Source organism: Pocillopora damicornis, chromosome 2 (genome assembly GCF_964200805.1).
Source record: "Pocillopora damicornis chromosome 2, jaPocDami1.2, whole genome shotgun sequence".
Lineage (NCBI taxonomy): Eukaryota > Metazoa > Cnidaria > Anthozoa > Scleractinia > Pocilloporidae > Pocillopora > Pocillopora damicornis.
The window spans coordinates 34,872,109-34,891,643 of NC_142671.1; the positions used below are offsets into that span (position 1 = coordinate 34,872,109).

The following is a 19,535-nucleotide window of genomic DNA, read 5'->3' on the forward strand; positions in this document are numbered from 1 at the left end:
GACAAAATCCCTCATATATATATAATTAACCTCATCATTAAATATAATGATGATGTCAGTCCCCTGGGAATTGAAAACAACAGATCTATATTTCCACTTTGTAAATTTGCCGTCAATCTATTGTTCTTTGTTGTGAAGTCTTATTCTTTATTCTTTGTGGTCACGTGTGCGATATCCGGCTCTCTGATTGGTTACCCGGTGGAGTGGCGTCCTACATTATGCTATTAGTATGGCCGCCACAGAGGGAAATGAAGTAATTTTAAGTGAAGGTAATGGCCTTCAGGACACCAAACTTCTCACGGATAAAATCAACGCGGTGTGTCTCATCGAGACTGTTATCAAAGACCCGAAATACGGCAAAATTAAACAAAGGTAAGCTTCCGTTCCATTGTTATGAATTTCGTTTCCTCAGTTGAATTTTCGGTACCTTTTTTTATTCTCAAGAGTTTAAGTTGTGCATATTAACTTATCTCGACTCTTCCCAAATTTCAGGCGAGGTACCGGTTTCCTATCCAAGCTTGATACGCCAAGTGAGGGATCTTGCACTGGAATTTATGGGGTGGTTACTAATAACCACGTGCTTCCCCTAAAAAGCCATGCTGAAAAAGCTCTCGTCATATTTGGTTATAACCAATTAGGAGAAGGAGAGAAGATTAAATTAAAACCGGAAATAAAGTTTCGTACTGAAGAGGTTAGTGCAGTACGTGCATGTGATCCAATGCAAATTGCATTCGAGGGTTTTCAAAATTCTGTCGGTTCAGAGGGAATATTCCAGGATGCAACGTCTTGAAGATTGCCTTTCATAGGCGAATTTGGTAGTTTAAAACATGGTAAAGGTTCACTAGTAGGAAAATAAAATGCAAATTTAGAGTGATACAGGTGATTTCATCCAGTGAGTTGGATCAAGGAGAGTGTAAACTGATGATATACTGCGGTAAGTTTGGATTTTGGCTTTCCAATTGATTTCACAGTTTCATCTCCAACTTGGATCGATCAAGTTTGCTAGGCTTGGTTCCCACGGCTAATTGGAGAGAGCCTTAAATAAACATTAATTTTGGTGGTTGATTGTTTGCTCTCAGCCTTCATCACTTGTGGGTTTCTTGGACACTTCCATTTGACACATTTCAATTGTGCCACAATGTGAAACTGGTGGTTTTATAGATAGTAAAATCATTTCTGTGAAAAAATATTTGAAAAATGTTTCCTTCAGGACCCAGTTTTTCAACCGCTGCTTAGCACTAACCCAAGGCTAAATTTTAATTGGGGTTTCCTTATTTCTTTTGTTCAAAAGCCCGTTTGGGATAATATTCTCTATTCTTATTGGAACATCCAATCACAACATTGCAGGAAAAACAAATTATGCTGGATTTTCTTTGAAAGCTTTTAGATCTGACATCAAATTTTGCACTAATCCTGGGTTATCTTAACCTCAGCTTTGAACAACCCGGCCCAGAAGTTGACCCTATACCCTCTGGATAAGTTTCTTGTTTGCTCCACCACTTTGCAAAGAGGCGTAGCCATTTCTCTGAGATTTTATGGATACTGACATGCTTTGTTATCAGCTTGTGGAGTTACCATAGTCAGCATTTAAGGCATTTCACATTGTGCTTATGATGAATTTTGTTGTTGTCAGGAACTTGACTATACATTTGTTGGTGTGAGCAAGGCAGATATTGATCGTTTGAGCCTACCCATTGAACCCATACTTATGGAACCAGAGCCGGAATTGAAAAAGGGGGAGAACGTCATGATAATTCAGCATCCAAAAGGAAGACAAAAGCAATTCTCTCAAGAAAAAATTTCAAAGGTGAAGAAACCCTTTGTGTACTACAAAGCCGACACAGAGAGAGGTTCCTCTGGTTCACCAGTATTGACCTCTGAGGGACTGGCACTCGTTGCTGTTCATCACAAAGGATGTAAAAAAGGAGGTTACAATAAAGGATCACTGATCAGTGAAATTCTGAAGGATCTGCAGGAAGGAAGTTGTATGTTTCTTATTTATTGTACATTTTTGTTTACCAATATTGATACCATAGTAAAATGCTGGCTATCAGTAGTTGGAAAAAATCATTACCAGGTGATAAAGGATTTAACCATCCCAGACTGTGCCAGTATATCAGGAAAAATGCAAAGACATGAGCCCCAGATTCTATCAATTGAATGTTGAAAATTGTGTGACTCTAACAAAGCAATTTAGGAGCTGTTTGAAGTGAAAACTGGTATCTATACGTCACCAATATCCTTGAAAGAAAAACGGAAGCTTTGATACACCCTAAATGAATACTGATAAAAATCTGGAACATGCTGGGGAAAAGAAATGGTTGTAGTTTTCCTGATTTGTCTCCGACTATCCTAAATAAGTAGGGATGTACCGTATTTATTCGTGTATAAGTCGACCCCCCCTTTTTTCATCATTTCTAGTCAAAGAAGTAAAATTCAGACAGATAGAAATTTTCCAGAAGTTAATCTCTTATTTCTAGAAATGTATTGAAAACACGGGGAATTAAAAAACTGCAGAGCAAAATGTAACCAAGTGCTTTGAGGTTTATCAGCACTTATTTATATCACCACGATTTACGCACACACGAGCACTTCGATTTATTGGAAAAGTATTTTACCATATTTTGTAAATCACATTGAAAATGAAATCTTCTTGCATTAACAAACCTTTATCTTAATGTTGAGTTTGAAAGGAGATTGAGTAAACCGAAAGAATACCGAATAACTTCGAAGGATCGTGCATAATAAGCAAAACTGCGCGAGACAACGGCATTTGCCAGGTTACTAATCTACTGTAATCGTTCGATGAACTCGACAGCGGAGCTGTAAGAAAAAATGTCTGTTCTATGCGGTGGCCCACAACTGTCACGGCAAAACAAAAAGTCACGGCAAAACAAACTTTACTCACGGCAAAACAAAATTAACTCGCGGCAAAACTAAATTAACTTACGGCAAAACAATGTTAACTCACGGCAAAACAAAGAAAACGAGTTGGTCAGCGGTTGTTATCTGCATCTGAAATGGTATGTCGTGTAACAGTAAACAAACGAAATGGCGACCTTTGTTGCTACGAATAGTGGTGGGGTGAAAAAGAAGCCGGTGATAATCTTAAAAGAGTTTATATTTATTCGTTTTAGTTTCAATAAGCGGCGCCAGCGACTGGCAGGCGTGCGAGGATTCACAATGAAATAAGAGAACAACCTTCGTTTTTCATAAAATTGTAATTTACAGTCCTTGAACTTGAAAACAATCCGAAGATTCATTAAAATTATCACTTACTCCGAAGCGCTCGGAGTTTATAGGTGTTCAAAAGCTTTTCCTGTTACGGCATGAGATTGGGGACAAATCGATCACTACATTTCGTATCGTGAGATTTTTTGTGTGTGAAGCAACAAAAGGTGCCGGCGACTGACGAAATTACAGGTTAACACGAAAATCAAATAACAACTAAACAAATAATTTTGGCTACCGATTTTCTGTGAACTTTTAAAGAACAATTTTCTTTTAAGTTTCAAGAAAATTTGAAGATTCAAAATAAATATTACGTACAAAAATGCGAAAGTTATACACCACAAAATCTATATACAGGGCTGAAATGAAATTCTATCTTGTTCTCGATTGTACGTTGCCTAGCACGTGACCAAAACTACCCAGGCGGAAATCCACACAGAGCACTTTGATTTAATCGCTCTGACGAAGGGCTAACGCTCGAAACGTCAGCTTTTTTACCCTTTACGATGGCCAATTTACGTTTTCAACCCAGTTGTTAACACTAAATTACCTGCTATACTCTCCCACCGACGCAGAACCACAGTTTCTTCAGAAACTTACCCCTTTATGGTTAGTAGAATGCCTGTTTTTATGGTTACAATAAATATTACTAATTATATATAACGCTTCCCACCCCCTGAGCTTTCCACACAGAACCATTTGAAACCCATGGATAGGTTAGGGGCTGGGCTGCATTCATGAATTATTCTTGAACAGTATAGTGCTTAGAGGCCCTCTTCACTTCAATAGCACTGTTAATATTTGAACATATTTATTTCAGAATCAATTGGGTAGCTATAGTAATGGTACATCAATCTGAAACAGGCATGTTTCTTTTAATTGTGAAAGTTTGTACTATGAACTCTGAGATGTTAGTAGCTTTATAAATAATAAGTTTGGACTTTAAAGTATAAAACAAAAATCAACATTATAACAAATTATAATTATATTTATAGTTACCATGCTGACTGATAATACAAATGACATAGGTCACCACTTAACTGTGCTACAGTTAACTGTAGTGTTTCAATTTTATCCAGATCACCCTTCAACTCCCATGAAAGACCAAGACAGAATTTCTACTCACAACATCCATACAATATATCAAGCAAACAAGTGATGAGAATAAAGAGAAATATCAATTGGGGATTATTAATTGATCCAATAACAAATTCTCAGAACTAAAATCATACGAATTGTATGGCAGTAACTGAGGAGAATTACTAATGATATCTTGGGAGTAAAAGGGTTAACTGTTCAGCCTCTGGGGTACTCATAGGCTGCCACTGCAGCCAGCCTGGCCCCCCCTAGGGTAGAATACCACTCCCAATATTGGCTAGAGCCATGAAAGAAAAAGGGAGGAAATTCTTTTGCCTTTTTCAGTAAATTAAGGCAACCATAAGGCGAGTATGAGGCAAGCACAAATTCATGGGGAAGAGTAATATTATTTGCACTCCTACCCTGTGCATGACCTGCACTTACCTATTACTTACATGTATCTCCATTTGCTTGAAAAACGCAACAAATTGTGCCTGTTCTGCAGGTTAAAAATCTTAAACTTTAGTTCTTTGGAAAAACTAGTTAGCAAGAGGAAATGCAAGCACAGAGTGAAATATCACATTTTTACCTTATTACCTTTTCATCTCTCTTACTTACATAAAAGTTTCTGGTTCCGTTGTAGATAAGCAAGAGGAGAAAAGTGGCTCAGCTGCCAAAAAACGTAAACGTGATCCTTTTGGAGAACCTGGAACTTCTGGGGCATCCAGCACTAGTAAGAAAAGAAAGTTTCAGGGTAAGGACAAAAGGAAAATGACATTTTCAGTTGAGTAATTTTCAAAAAGCTTGTAATTACTACAGTAACATGAACTGTACATAATTATTCAGTAGCATGATGTTTTAAGGATTGATCAATTTGTAAAATTTCTTTTAAAACTTGAAGAACCTTCAATCTCTCTCCCAGAAAAAGTTTTTTTTTGTTATGAAATGTTACTGACTCACATTAGGTTATACCAGACTCACTTAAGCTGTTAAAACATAAATCAACTTTGATCAGTTTGATTTAATTGTGAATGTGGAGTGAACAGTTTTGTTCACATTTTTGTAAGATATCCTGCAAGAAAAGGCATATTAATTATGTCTTAAGGGTTGTAAATGTATAACATGATCATTTTTCTATTGCTAATGGGGCTATAAGAATTTTGAAGAGTCAACACTCATGGCAATGTAATCTAACTGGCAATCCTTCACATAAATGAATAATAGTCAGGGCCATGGAGGCGTCTCATTTATTAGCCATTTCATTGGTGTCATGTCCTACTTCCTCCCAGTCAAAGATTTGATAAATGCTCTCTCATGTGGTCAAATCAGACCAGCTGCAGTCTGAATTCATTCTGACCCAAAATTTCTCCTGTAACAGGTACTACATTGACTGTTTGTCTTAAAGTTTAGTTTCTTTTGTACTTAGAGAGAGTGGACCCCAGTGATTCAGAGAGCTCAAGTTTTGAGACAGATGACTCAGATTCCAAATCTGATGGGAACTCAAACACAGACACAGACAGTGATACAGAGGAGGAGGACTTTGGTTTTTTAAAGAAGAAACCTGTAAAAGCCAAACAAAAAGGTAGAACTGCATATATTTACATGTATATAGTGAACAATTGTTGCTTGCAAAGACATGTCATCACAATCACTTTGTTTGAGAATGCATCACAAACATTCTTTAACTACATTCAAAGGCATAAGGCAACAAATCAATGCCAATTTATTTTGCTTTAATATTTTAGAAATTTGGGAGAGTTTTGGCATAAATTTCATTCTAGATTTCTGAGTTTAAAATGTTATTGAAGTTAATACAGAATGCTTTAAGTCCAAAGGTTGTTACTACTGGCTTTAAGTCCATTTTAGATTTAGAGATTGACATGTGATGAAAACTAATGAAAAAGCTAAACTGTGGCACCAGATCTGTATTATTTGTCTCCCAAATTTTACCTGAATTTTTTTAGTCAACTTTAATTTGTAACTCACTCCAAAGCATGAATCAGCTGTTTATTAAGAGTGAGTTAGTCTGTAATAGTTCGTAGGAGCTGAAGACCAAAACTTCACCAGTTTGGAAATTTAGCTTGAAGATAGAAGGAGAACAAACTGGTGTAAGGCGAAGTGCATGTTTGTGCTACATGTACGCATAGCTTCCTGGTCTCAATACACCAAGACCCATGTCAAAGATATGCTCTTAAAGCTCTGATATATGCTGTCAAAAGCTTTCAAAGATCAAGTGGTACATGAGTTGTACAATGGCAGAAGTTAGTTATCTTGCCTGTGGTACCAGGACTCCATAAGAAGATTGTCGTGTTTTTTTGGCTCGTTAATGCATAGTGCTAATTTCTAAATTTTATTTTAGAATTGACTTCAAATATAATTTTAAAGTACTTTGAATGGTAAATTTTTCATTTGCACTATTAGATGCCAAACAACAAGGATGGGCTTGAGAACTTGCCTTTCTCAGTAATATTTTATTATGCCAACCTTGCTGGGTTTCTTGTCTCTTTTGTGACAAAGTTAAACTAGCTTTTACCCTCAAACAACCGTGAAATGGACTATTCTCAAACACAGAGAGCCTTACAAGAACATCAGTGAGCTGTATCAATTTAGTATTCTTTTTTAAGTGTGTGAGACATTGTAAGCACTGAATTCTTGTGAACCTTATCTGTTCAAGTTTCCAAGAAAACCACCACCAAAAAGCAAAAAGCTAAAGCTTCCAGTAAAACAAACAGAGAGGATAAGAATGAGAAAGGTAACAGTTTTTGATACGTTCCTTTATGGCTTTCTCAGGCTCAGATGGTCAGTTCCCTTACCAAACCTAGTGATATGGGCCATATATGGTCCAAGTATGGAAATGGTATGGCATAAACTATGGCCCATGTATGGGTAGTATATGGCTTTAGTATGGGCTATTGCTTCCATATCAAAACCATATATGCCACTGTCTTCATTCAGTTTTGCTTCTAGTGTCTTTAACTGTGAGATTGCTACATACTTGGCACAGTTCCATAGATTTTCCATAGTATGTGGTATAGGAATGATATGGATCAGTCCCATACCAATACCATATGATCCTTCACCCTTCTGTATGGAAATGCTATGTATTTGGCACAGTTCCATATTTCCTATATCATCTACGCATACTAGCATCTGATATAGGAATGTTCCCATATCATTCGTTGATACTGCAACATGATATGGGAATGCTATGAATTTCTACAAGTTCCATAATATTCCCATATCATGAAGTATAATCATAATCATGATAGTGTAATTAAGCTACCTTGCGCGAACAGACTTGTGATCTTGTATCCTTTTGTTTACATTGTCTTGAGATGAATGAACTTGAGATCGATAAACTGCAATCATTTGAATGGATTTAGTTTCTATTCACGGTGTATTTTTAGCCTTAATATGTTTTTAGGATTAAAGAGCGTCGCAAAAGATTTAAAAATGGATCTTGGACGAGTTGTTGTAATCACTGTGAAGAGCAAAAGCGAAAATAGTTTATCATTTCGAGCGCCGATCGGCGCGGCGGCGGTCGGTTGGTCTTGACTCGTGGAGTTAATCATGCGTTGCTGTCTTTCGACATTTTGCACACGCGGTGACTGCATAAAACATTTAATGAATTAAAACTCTATTTTTTGGCTACCAGTATTTAATTGGGGGTGTTCTAAAAGTTATTAAAGGTGGCAGAAATAAGATTTCAATTCCAAAAGTCGCCTGGCTTAAATAAACAGAGAATTCTCGAGTGACACGCCGAGTGGTTACAAAAAATAATTTTTACTTAATTCAAGTTGATATACGTATTACCAAACCAGCTTTTGTCTGTCAATTTACATGGACTAGTGCGAGCAGAAATGATTCGTCGATCACGAAGTATTTACTGCCACCTTTCAAGACCGGCTTGAAACTTTTTGGCTAGTTAATTTCTCCATCAGAAGATTCATCCATTGTCAAACTCAACGCGAACGGATGTTTACAAATTGTGAATGAACTATTGTCAAGAAGCAACCAATTGCGTGTCGTGTCTTGCTTGTTGTCAGCAGTCACGCAAGCCGACCACCAATCACGCGGCGTTCGCTGATCGATCGATCCACAAAGTCGACTGAATCAAGCAAAACAGAGGTAATGTTTATAACCAAAGAAACGAGAAGAGGAACAAAAGTAAAAAAAGTTCCGAAATCGACTCTCAAGTCACATTACAACACTTCAAGGGGGGGTTTGTTTACGCGAGTCATTACGTGCATTGAAAACTCTACAACGTAATTTATTAATTTATTATACTCATTACTCGTACTTTTATTTTTTCCACTGGATAAAAATATCTTAGAAAGCAACAAAGCAAGTTCTCAATGATTTAAGAACCCTGTTTAAAATCTATATGGTATATTTATACCGCTTGTTCTCTTAACTTCACATCGCAAATATCATACTATGTTACGCGAGCTCCGTTTGGGGGCGCGCGGCGCATGCAATGTTTACTTCTACTTGAAATGACATGTAAGCTGATAAGTGCTTGGGTTTGATCCGAGGTTGATGTCTTCGACATGTTGCCCAACACACCGGAATGCGTAGCAATTATTAGACATCAATCAAGCAGATTCCCGGGAGAGTTTATTTCATCTGTTAACAAAAGTAAATATCTCACGTACATCAAAGAAGTTGCGCTCTTCACGATCTTCGGAAGCATGCCGGCATGTCGGCAAACTCATCGGAATGAATAAGTAATGAGAAAGAACAATAGCCTGAATATATGAATACTTAACAACCTCAATTTTTGAGGTTCACGTTTAATAGTGAAGTGGTCAATCTAGTTGCTCAAAAAGGCAAAAGATATTAAGAGAGGTTACCTCTTATTTCTGTGTTTAAGGTTTTCTTCAAAACAGAGCTTACTCATTGATACCTAAAACCTCTTACTATTTTCAAAAGAAGACGTAGAGCAAGCAAATGTGTTGCTGCTATGAGATATATATGGAAATTATATTCCCATAGCTTTCCCATACAATGGATAACATTAGCTTCTCTTCCCATAAATTTTCCAAACAGTAAAATGTGGCAAAATTGAGCCCCATGTCAGTTCCACATCTTCACCCAACCTTCCCATACCATTCCCAGGTATGGGTCATTTATGGCCCATGTTTTGCCATATCATTCCCATAATGTTTCTCCGGTAAAGGTGGAGACATTTAAAGAGAGCACTGTAGGCCGTTATTTAGATGCTTACTTTCCCCTTGCACTGACCAAGAGCTTGGCAAAGGCTAGTTCCTTTTTTGAAAAATTATGGTCATTGAATGCTGTAATACTTTAATGTAATTGATCTATATATGTTATTTTCTTTATTCATTGCATGTGGGTTTATGAAGAAGTAATTGTAGTTTTAAGATGGAACACCAACTGACTTGGTTCAGTAATCGCACATATTCAAATTTTTTCAAACAGACACACCAAAGAGCTTTTTAATAACATGCACTAGTTTTGCCCAAAATGTCACAGATCTTTATAATCACAGTTACCTGCATCTCTTTAGTGCTTTTGCAGATTCTTGTTTGCTTTACTTCAGTGACGATCGCTGTCCAGGTTCCCTCATATTGTTTTGTTGAATAAGAAACTTCATTTCACGGATAGTTTCTACTTACAATTGTTGATAGTTGATAGATGAGAGTAGTGTATTAGGTTCGTTTGTTTAATTTTTTTTCTGCTCTCATAATGATCACTAACTTTAGAGGTTTTTAATTCTATATTATTGTCTACTTACTCTGCTCTTTCTGACACTTCTGAATTTAAAATCCAGGTACATGTGCACAAACAGTCAACAATGAAAAAGGGAAGGCTAGTAAACCAAGAGACAGCAAAAAGAAGGGTAAGTAACTGAACAGTTATTAAGGGAAAGGAAAACTTTTTGAACAAAATTAGTCAAATTACGGCTACTCTGTTGAATACCAAGGAAGTAAAAATACCTTGACTTACTGGCTTGTGTGATTGAATATTATCCCTGATAGAAAACTTGGTTCTTACAGCAGCCAATGAGATCTCGTGAGTAGATAGGCCATAAAGTCGGTTGATTTCATTTGTTATATTGGGCAAATAGAGTGATTAAATTTTTGTCGTTGAAGCTAGACTTTACCAGTGATTTGGAGGCTAGATTGTCAGAAAAATGATTTTGACTCATTTTTATAGTTAAACAGGGCAAACCAACTAGGAAAGAGTTAATGGGATTGGGTAGAGATATTGGTAACAAGTGGAGAATTCTGGGAGAATGCTTAGAAGTAGAAGAAGAACTGGATTCAATTGATCACGGATATAAAAACCTTACTGAGAAAGGCTTCCAGGTGCTTAAATACTGGACCCAGAAAAATGGTTCCTCTGCGACCTACCGAGTTTTAAGTGGTGCCTTAGAGGACGAACTTTTAGCACGTAAAGACTTATCACAAAAGTACTGTTATGGTTGACAGTTGACACAACAGTGCTTTTCTTGTCTTTTATCTCTGATATCCTGGAAAATGAGTAGCTTTAGTATATGCTCTGTTTTCTTGATCTTTGGGTTACACATGTCGCTTTCGTGGAAAGGTTTAAAAAAGTATGTGCAAACTTATGACAGTAATCTTCACAACCAAAACAGCTGCTCAAGAGTCAGAGTAATGTAACAGCAAACTAAGTATAGTCAGCAATAGTGTTGTTTTGTGGTCGAATCTCGAAGTAGAATTTTAGCTATTCAAATTGATCCCTCAGCATACAGAAAGCGATTATTTTTAAAGAACAAACTGAAACAGAAGGGGCAATTTGCTGATTTTTTCATTCTTGGGGTATTGTCTAGTTGGAAGGTTACTGTGAAATTTTAGTCTTTTTTCCACTTCACTTTTTAATTTGTTTTAGACCTGCGTTTTTGTCTCTTTCATGCTGAGCACTACTAAATTTAAATTGTCAGTAATAGTAAACAAGTTAATTGGTATGAAAAGGTTTCTGGTTGATTTTAACAAAAATAGATGTAATTATTTTAGATTATATTTCAGGTCATTATTACATGTTGTACATATTGTACTTTACGAAACTATCAAGAAATTGTATATTTTTTTACACCCCCTTGTTGGTGTGCTAATGGAGAATTCTCCCCCCCCCCTCCAAAAAAAATGTGTTACAGAAATATTTGGTAAGGATGGCAGTCATTTTTCTTCATATCAAGTTATAAATTTCGTCCGTTAAAGCTATGTAAGGTTAGGTAGGATTATTTGTATAAATCTAGGTAGAAGAAGTTAGTAATAACGCAAACCTTTTAAAATATGAATTTGGTGGTCAGTTAAATTACTGTTCCTAGATGCCCAGCATTGTAAAATGTAAATTAAAATTACCAGTAATAAAATACGTTTAACGTATTGAAACTCTCATCAAGCAATTTTTTTGTTATTCAGCATTAAGCAGAAACTCATGCATCCTTAAGGGTTACCTAATTGTTAGATTTCCCAAGAAATTTCTTCGAGTGAGCCTGCTGAAGGCAGTCAGTTTTCCAACAATTTTCACTACTGTGAGAGCGCGGGACTGACTTAGTCGAGTAAAACTCATAAAACAGCAGCTTTTTATTTATTTGTTATCATCATCATCATCTTCATCGACATCATTATCATTGTCATTATCATCATTATCATTGTCATTATCATCATCATTATTATTATTACTATTATTATCAAGAAGATCCGGAGGTGAAAAAGTGACCATTGTTTTTTTCGACATGGAACGAAAGCCATCCAGTGACAAGCTTGTTTGTATTTCTCAAGTAACAGCTATTTTATTTCTTTAATTTTTTTTTTCATCATAGTGCTTCAGTGTATTTCAATATTTGTAGCGATTGCCATATGCACGATGACAACTTGCACAAAATCAGTGAAAATTAATTACTCACGAGTAACCTTACCTTTACAATGTTTCATTTTCTTATTTAAGCCAATTTAAAAAACATTTACCTCACAATCATTAGACTTGGCATGTTCGAAAATAGAAAATTTTTTTTCTACACAGAAGAGTTGCTTACTTCTTGAACGAACTTCGGCATCCAGTAGTTCACACTGCATGCAGACACATCTGTGATGGCCGTGTCCAGAGTTTGTACTCCTTCTTCAAAGTCTTTCGTCGTAAAAAGGCCGCCGGGTTCCAAAGTACAGGACTTCACTAATCGATTCTGTTTCCATTCCTCGAAAACCTTACACGACCATTTGGTTTTACAAGCTTTTGATTTCGGTACTGCATTATCAACACTTTTCTTCTCATCCTCCACACTTTTCGGCAGCCGAAATCTCTCGACCGACTTTGTTGCGGTATACATCCTGACTAAACGACAACTTGTAAATGCTGGCAACTCCAACAACTTTCGCATCTCAGAATAAATTAAATCGTACCATAAATACAAATTAATTACGCCGGTAAAAAACATCATTGATATTGAAATTATCGAGGAAGGAATGTTACACGGCAAACAATTCTAATTGGAAGCCTTTGTTTATTATTTCTTTAAGAGTGATCCTGAGAAGTTATTTCCAAAACTCGTGCTTCGTGTTTCATCGGGGTATCCAAACACCTCGTGCTTTCATTTGTTTCTTGGTGTTTGGAGACCCCGTTGAAACATTTGCTCTCGTTTTGGAAATAGTACTTCAAACGACACGTTCGTCTGGAATATACCATTTCTGTCGTTTCCCTGTAAAGCAGTAGATTTGCTACTGATCTTTCTTCAGTGAGCGAGAAGCGATGTTTCCGCTTTACGGGAAGCTTTCAAGATAGCTGTTATCTTTGCAATGTGCATGACGTATGTTACATACTCTCAGTGGTCGAAGAATTCGAGCGGTGAAGGAACAAAGAAATGCCCTAAAATGGGAACTTTTGACTTACTTATTTTAGATTAGGAAAAAACAAGTTGAAGACCGTGAACTGGGAAAAAGAGGATGAAATTGTAGGAGGGATTTCCCATAGATCTTACCTAGATCACTGACTTCAGAACTCTTTTAAAGGTCTAAGGAGTTACTAGAATTGGAACGTGTTTCCCTCACCGGAATTAGTTACAGGCTCTTTGAGCGTGAAGACTGCCAGACCTATATAGGAGAAAAGTTCATTTTTTACCGCTCTAGTACAGTATTTAAATCTTGTTATTTATAATTCTGATCTGGCAGTTTAAACCGTCTTTGGGGGTCGGAGATGAGGGAATGGGAACATCCTCGGCTTGGAAAACCCCTGTTAATTTCGCAGGGGTTCACACGCACGCAACCTCACCAGGCTGCGTGGAACAATGAGCTGCGCGCGTGATCTCGCGTGTACACCGTACCTGCGTTCTATTTTTCGTGAATATTAATCTCTATTAATATGAATCTAGACATCGATGACTGGGAGGCCTGGACTGGGTACTGGCAGGGTGCAAATAAGTACTTTCCCTTTTCTACAAGACTGAGCAATTTGTCCAGCATATGAGTCATAAGACTTGGGTAGAGCCAATGGCTGTTCACCACGCTAAAGCGTTTTAATTTCGAAATTAGTATAGTAGCTATATGTGCACGTGTTATTGGTAATCTTGCAAGCAAGCAAGCAACAAGTTTATTTCTTCTAACATTAAGAAAGTTTTGGTTTCCCTCCCATCGACAGTTTTGATTGTACCAATTAATCTCATTCGTGTTTGTAATTTATTCTTGATTACTGGACCGTTGGTTTAGTGTATTCGTCTAATATCTTTGTTATGTAATAATCTAGAGTGTTATTTACGTATGATATATACATTTAATAAACTGTCCGGTCCCAAAACAATCCCCTGTCTGTTGTGGTGTTTAGAGGCCTTGCTCCGCGCTGTACGTGGATGGGAATCAAGTTTTGAGAGTCATGCGCTCAGCTTCTTAGCCGCTCAGAACATCCTCGAAGTTTCAAGACAATATGAAAAGAATCAGAATTTTCCTTCACAAGTGGTAAGCGGAGACTCTAAATTGTCAGTTGTCAGAAACAGCATGAAACTGAGATAAAATTGTGTGAAAATGCTGACGTGGTTATAACAGTCGGCTCTCAGCTCTACGAGACCTTTGATTCTGCTCTGCATCAGTGTAAGAAAGATCATATATTCAATCTTATACCTGGCATTTTTAAAGAGACTTTTGGTGTGCAGAAGCAATACCGAGCTTCAAAGAACTTTGAAATCTTAGTGTTTGGCAGAGGGAACACTGAAGACTCTGAACATAGAGGTCTTCATGTTGCTGCCAAAGCTGTGCACAATTTACTCAATTGGGGCTTAGATGAATGACAGTCACACTGATATTTTGATAAGTAGTCTTTGTGCAATTTGTGCTATTCGTTTATTGACATCGAACAGGACGTGCTGAGGAAATGCAACAGGAGTCCCAAGGCAAAAGGCATTCAGTTCGAAAGCGAGTGGCTGGTAACTACTCACTTGTCTATTTTTTAAACATGCCCCAGTGTTATGAACAAACTCCATCCGGTACATAACATTTTAACAAAATCAATATACTGATATTTTTTTGGCATCATGACGTAAAATAATACAATAATGAATTCCAAAATGTTGGAAGAAATTAGGGGCTGTTTTGTATCTTTGAAATTTAGATCATTGCTGATTTCAGCACTCTATGTATGTTTTAGTGCAAAGATGTTTTGATTTTCATGTGCTCAAAGGCACCAAGCCTAGAAAATGTAACAACAATAACAAGCTTAATGCCACAAAAATATATAATTACAGTTACTTACAAGGCTTAACACCATACAGGTTTTAACTCCTTTGTTCCATTGTAATGATGTGAGTTAAAGTACAACTGCACCAACATGTTTTACTCACGTGGGGCTTAGATGAATGACAGTAACACTGATACTTTGATTAGTCATCTTTATACAATTTGTTTATTGACATCTAACAGGACATGCTGAGGAAATGCAACAGGAGTCCCAAGGCAAAAGGCATTCAGCTCGAAAGCGAGTGGCTGGTAATTACTCACTTGTCTGTGGGGGGGACAGGGGGTCAGAGTCTCCCACTTCCGTACCACATTCTCCTGCCTCCCGTACTTTTGTGCCCCTTTGCCTCCTGACTCCCACCGTTCATTGTGTTGCTCCCTTTCTTCTTTTCTGTACAAACATGTTTTACTCAACTGGGGCTTAGATGAATCACAGTCACAATGATGTTTTGATGAGTTGTCTTTGCGCAATTTGTGCTATTTGTTCATCGACATATAACAGGACATGCTGAGGAAATGCAACAGGAGTCCCAAGGCAAAAGGCATTCAGTTCGAAAGCGAGTGACTGGTAATTACTCACTTGTCAATTTTTTAAATATGCCCTATTGTTATTAACAAACTGGATCCTTTTTATATAGAGCTACATAGTACATAACATTTTAACAAAATTAACATACTAATGTTTTTTTGGCACCATGACATAAATTAATACAATAGTGAAATTCAAAATGTTGGAAGAAATTAGGGGCTGTTTCGTATCTGTGAAATTTAGATCATTGTTGATTTCAGCACTCTATGTATGTTTTAGTGCAAAGATGTTTTGATTTTCATGTGCTCAAAGGCACCAAGCCTAGAAAATGTACATAGAAATTACAACAAATAACAAGCTTGCCACAAAAATATATAATCACAGTTACTTACAAAGCTTAATTAACACTATACAGGTTTTAACTCCTTTGTTCCATTGTAATGATAGGAGTTGAAGTACAATTGCACCAACATGTTTTACTCATGTGGGGCTTAGATGAATGACAGTCACACTGATGCTTTAATTAGTCAGCCTTGTGCAATTTGTTTATTGACATCTAACAGGACGTGCCGTGGAAATGCAACAGGACACATGAATGACAGTCACACTGATACTTTAATTAGTCAGCCTTGTGCAATTTGTTTATTGGCATCTAACAGGACGTGCCGTGGAAATGCAACAGGAGTCCCAAGGTAAAAGGCATTCAGCTCGAAAGCGAGTGGCTGGTAATTACTCACTTGTCTGTGGGAGAGGACGGGGAGGTCAGAGTCTCCCGCTTCCCATGCCACGTTCTCTCACCTCTCGTACTTTTGTGCCCCTTTGCCTCCTGACTCCTACCCTTCATTGTGTTGCTCCCATCTTCTCTGAGGTTAATCAAGAGGATCAGAAACCCTGGTTTAATTTTCCAACTGTGCCAAAATTTAACATTCTTGTTCATTTTCTGGTACCTTTGTTTTGTTGGGGGATCATTGGATCTCAATGAAAGCTATTACATGTCAGTTTTCTAAATTTGACCTGAATGACCCTGAATTGCTTTCTTTGCTGGAGATTTTCAACAGCTACGGCTTATTAGACACTGACGTATAAGCGAACATGTGTCATGTATCATGCTATCTGACATGACCTATGATGTAATCAAACTGAAGGGATTTTATATTCACTGGAAGTAATGTTGTTTTTCCAGCCTGAGTACAAGATTCCAAAATTTTCTTTTAGACATAACTGTGATAAATACTTGTTGCATATTTTTGTAGCAAGTTTGTCATGTGGTATCATTTCTATGTCCATTTTAAGGTTTGGTGGCATGAGCACATGAAAATCAAAACATCTTTGCACCAAAACATTCATTATATTATCTTGAAATCAGCAATGACCTAAGTTGCATGATAAAAAACAGCCCTTAATTTATGTCTACTTTTTTTTTTATTTCACTCTTATATTAATTCAAGTCATGGTGCCTATTTCAAAATGATAAACAGATTTGTGCCAAGCAGCTACATGAAGATAACTGCTGAATTCTTGTACTTCAGTTAAATGCACATAAAATTAATATTTCAACCTGAATGCAAGGCCATAAGCCTCTTTACAAAGGCAGCACATTGGTCCCTCCAACAGTATTTTTTTCATACACGTTGCGTAGCATGCTATCCTCTTCTAATCTATTTTTTTGATGTTTTTGTGCTCGAATACTAAGATTTCAAAGTTCTTTGAAGCTTGGTATTGCTTCTGCACACCAAAAGTCTCATTAAAAATGCCAGGTATAAGATTGAATATATGATCTTTCTTACACTGATGCAGAGCAGAATTAAAGGTCTCATAGAGCTGAGAGCCAACTGTTATAACCATGTCAGCATTTTCACACAATTTTATCTCAGTTTCATGCTGTTTCTGCCCTTTTGTAAATGGCACCTGGGGTTTTCTGGAATAATACTGTTTCTTCTGCATTTCTTAGGACCACATGTACCCATTTACAGCCAAGGTTATTCTTAAGGACCTGTACATGACATCCAAGCTTAATGCCATAACCAATGATAACGTCAGTACTAAATCCTTCTGGAGGAAACTGCAGACAATCAACTGGTTCATAGCCTGGATATTTTTTAGCTTCAAAAACCTTGATGTTATATCTTTGGGCATCTTCTTTATCCTCTGGACTGGCACTTGGAATTAAAATACAAACTTCTACATTTTCTAGTCTAGACAGCTCTATAGCCATCTGTCTCATGAGAGTGGAACGACCACCTTTGGTTGACTGCCTCCATTCCTCTAACACGGGGGTTATCTTCATGAGGGCAGTTTGGTCATTCAGATGATATCCTGTAAAAAAGTTTACAAATGATTTCAGAATTGTATAATCGCCCTTAATCCATATACATTAGTTCCCACTGAAAAAATTCATTAAATCAAAATGCCACAAATGTATTCGTATTTCACTAAAAACTCACGTGAATAGGCAGGAGCCAAGGGGTAACATTATTTTTATAGTTTCATTTTGTTCATTCAGTTAAAGTTATTGAAGGTTCTGGAATTCTGTGACATTTCTCCAATATCCCATTCACTCAAGAGCTGACGCATGTCTTAAAATGTTTTAGCTGAACATGGCTCAAAATATTTTTCTTAATAGAAGGTAGCCTCTGCTTAAAGCACATTTTGTCAACTATACATGTAGCACATTGCAAATAAAAGTTAACAATTACTTGAGTCCTACTGAAATTTTAGTTTTTCAATTCTCTGTTTCATATTTTCATTCAGTTAAACCCAATTTAACTAAACATGTTTTCTGGTGTGAATAGGCTAGGATATGAGATGTAAGAGTATGCTGTTTCCAGCTATATGTAACCTCCTTGTCAATATTCTGCCACTTGAAAAGGAAATTTTAATTATTGTAATTTTTCTCAACTCACTTTAAAGCACAAAGATTTGATCCTAAAATCAGAAAAGTATGCCAAACCATAAAATAAAACTCTTATTAATATTTCAACCCATTTCGACAAGATGATATTCAACCGGCCCCATTCCACTCCATCACAAAACTTATTACTTATTGATATATCACTAAGGGGTTTCCCATTTCAGAACAAGAGCAGTGATCATTAGAAGTAGTGTGCCTCTTTTCAGCTTTCTTAATGTGGCGCAAGATTAGTTAGGCAACCCTATTTACCTACAAAGGCATGTCTTGAAGCATTGCTTTATTTGCTACATAAAAAATGTTTGGACCCAATAAATTTCGTCCTACATTTTATAAAGCGCTCATTCAAGCCTTCTCGCTTATGCATTTCGTACACTGAATACTCCTACGCCTATTTGCCTAGCCGATATCTCGTACAAAAACGAGCGAGCCGAATAGGTGGCCGCATAAAGTATGTCATAACTTAAATAGATTGTTCAGCGACCCTCTCACCTTATCTGGAGGTGTAAATCAATTCACTTGATCGCGTGTTCCTCATAAAAATTTGATGACATCACCACAATGTGTACTTTAAATCATGAATGGCAATAGTAAAATTAACCTGGGAGCACGCTATCCCATGAGACATGGGAAGCGCGGGAAAAACTTGCAACTCCCTTGGGGGAGGGGCCAAAGGATTTTAGCTGTGTCACAATGAAGTTTTCTTGATCTCCCTAAAGGAGCTGCAATATTCTTACAATATCCCTTCATTAGCAGTTGATTGACAGTCAATTTTCTAATCTTCTCCTTCATACTCTGCTGGCGACGACTGATCCCCCTCTGTTCCCCCCTGAAAACCACGTGATCCATCTTAAATCCTTCACCCACCCCACCCACGAGACAAAAACATTGACTGGTCCCTCAGTATAACTCAAAGATCTTGAGGAGCCTTGAACTTGTTGTTCTGTTGTTAAGCACACAGGAAGCGGCTAGAGCACAAAAGAAGTGTGGGGAGAAACACGAGACGTACGGAGCTCCGTAGGGAGAAACACGAGAAGTACGGAGCTCCGTTAAGGGAGAAACACGAGAAGTACGGAGCTCCGTA

At 37.2% G+C, this 19,535-nt stretch overlaps 3 protein-coding genes across 7 annotated transcripts; 2 read left to right on the forward strand and 1 right to left on the reverse strand.

The window, feature by feature from the left end:
• Positions 1-53: 53 nt before the first annotated feature.
• Positions 54-11,687, forward strand: LOC113681389 (uncharacterized). 2 transcript variants are annotated; one of them, XM_089195667.1, is made up of 8 exons: positions 54-372; positions 493-691; positions 1,634-1,985; positions 4,952-5,062; positions 5,735-5,890; positions 6,983-7,060; positions 10,103-10,171; positions 10,489-11,687. In XM_089195667.1, the coding sequence occupies exons 1-8, from the start codon at positions 230-232 to the stop codon at positions 10,758-10,760; spliced, it is 1,380 nt and encodes a 459-aa protein (XP_089051793.1). In that variant the 5' UTR covers positions 54-229; the 3' UTR covers positions 10,761-11,687. The 2 variants fall into 2 exon arrangements, with proteins under 2 accessions (XP_089051793.1, XP_089051794.1); XM_089195668.1 differs by lacking the exon at positions 6,983-7,060 and having other exon boundaries at positions 117-372.
• Positions 11,688-11,825: 138 nt separating this feature from the next.
• On the forward strand, positions 11,826-18,243 carry LOC149051027 (uncharacterized). Of its 4 annotated transcripts, XR_016183480.1 has the most exons (6): positions 11,826-14,243; positions 14,642-14,707; positions 15,201-15,266; positions 15,517-15,582; positions 16,107-16,235; positions 17,495-18,243. XR_016183480.1 is itself a non-coding variant. In XM_089195690.1 (5 exons), the coding sequence occupies exons 2-5, from the start codon at positions 14,656-14,658 to the stop codon at positions 16,136-16,138; spliced, it is 216 nt and encodes a 71-aa protein (XP_089051816.1). In that variant the 5' UTR covers positions 11,826-14,243; positions 14,642-14,655; the 3' UTR covers positions 16,139-18,243. The 4 variants fall into 4 exon arrangements, 3 of the variants coding, with proteins under 3 accessions (XP_089051816.1, XP_089051815.1, XP_089051814.1); XM_089195690.1 differs by having other exon boundaries at positions 16,107-18,243; XM_089195689.1 differs by lacking the exon at positions 16,107-16,235.
• On the reverse strand, positions 17,420-19,099 carry LOC149051028 (uncharacterized). The gene is made up of 2 exons (XM_089195685.1): positions 18,944-19,099; positions 17,420-17,859 (listed from the first exon to the last, which is right to left on the reverse strand). Exon 2 carries the CDS (start codon positions 17,828-17,830, stop codon positions 17,420-17,422), a length of 411 nt encoding a protein of 136 aa, XP_089051811.1. The 5' UTR covers positions 17,831-17,859; positions 18,944-19,099.
• Between the last annotated feature and the right edge of the window lie 436 nt (positions 19,100-19,535).

Bases quoted from the DNA above. Each gene is read 5' to 3' on its own strand.
- LOC113681389 (XM_089195667.1), top strand. From the start codon at position 230: ATGGCCGCCACAGAGGGAAATGAAGTAATTTTAAGTGAAGGTAATGGC. The intron at 5,063-5,734 runs GTAAGGACAAAA...TTTTGTACTTAG, and splicing joins TAAGAAAAGAAAGTTTCAGG to AGAGAGTGGACCCCAGTGAT. The intron at 7,061-10,102 runs GTAACAGTTTTT...TTTAAAATCCAG, and splicing joins AGAGGATAAGAATGAGAAAG to GTACATGTGCACAAACAGTC.
- LOC149051027 (XM_089195688.1), top strand. From the start codon at position 14,049: ATGATATATACATTTAATAAACTGTCCGGTCCCAAAACAATCCCCTGT. The intron at 14,244-14,641 runs GTAAGCGGAGAC...GACATCGAACAG, and splicing joins AGAATTTTCCTTCACAAGTG to GACGTGCTGAGGAAATGCAA. The intron at 14,708-15,516 runs GTAACTACTCAC...GACATATAACAG, and splicing joins AGTTCGAAAGCGAGTGGCTG to GACATGCTGAGGAAATGCAA.
- LOC149051028 (XM_089195685.1), bottom strand. From the start codon at position 17,830: ATGAAGATAACCCCCGTGTTAGAGGAATGGAGGCAGTCAACCAAAGGT.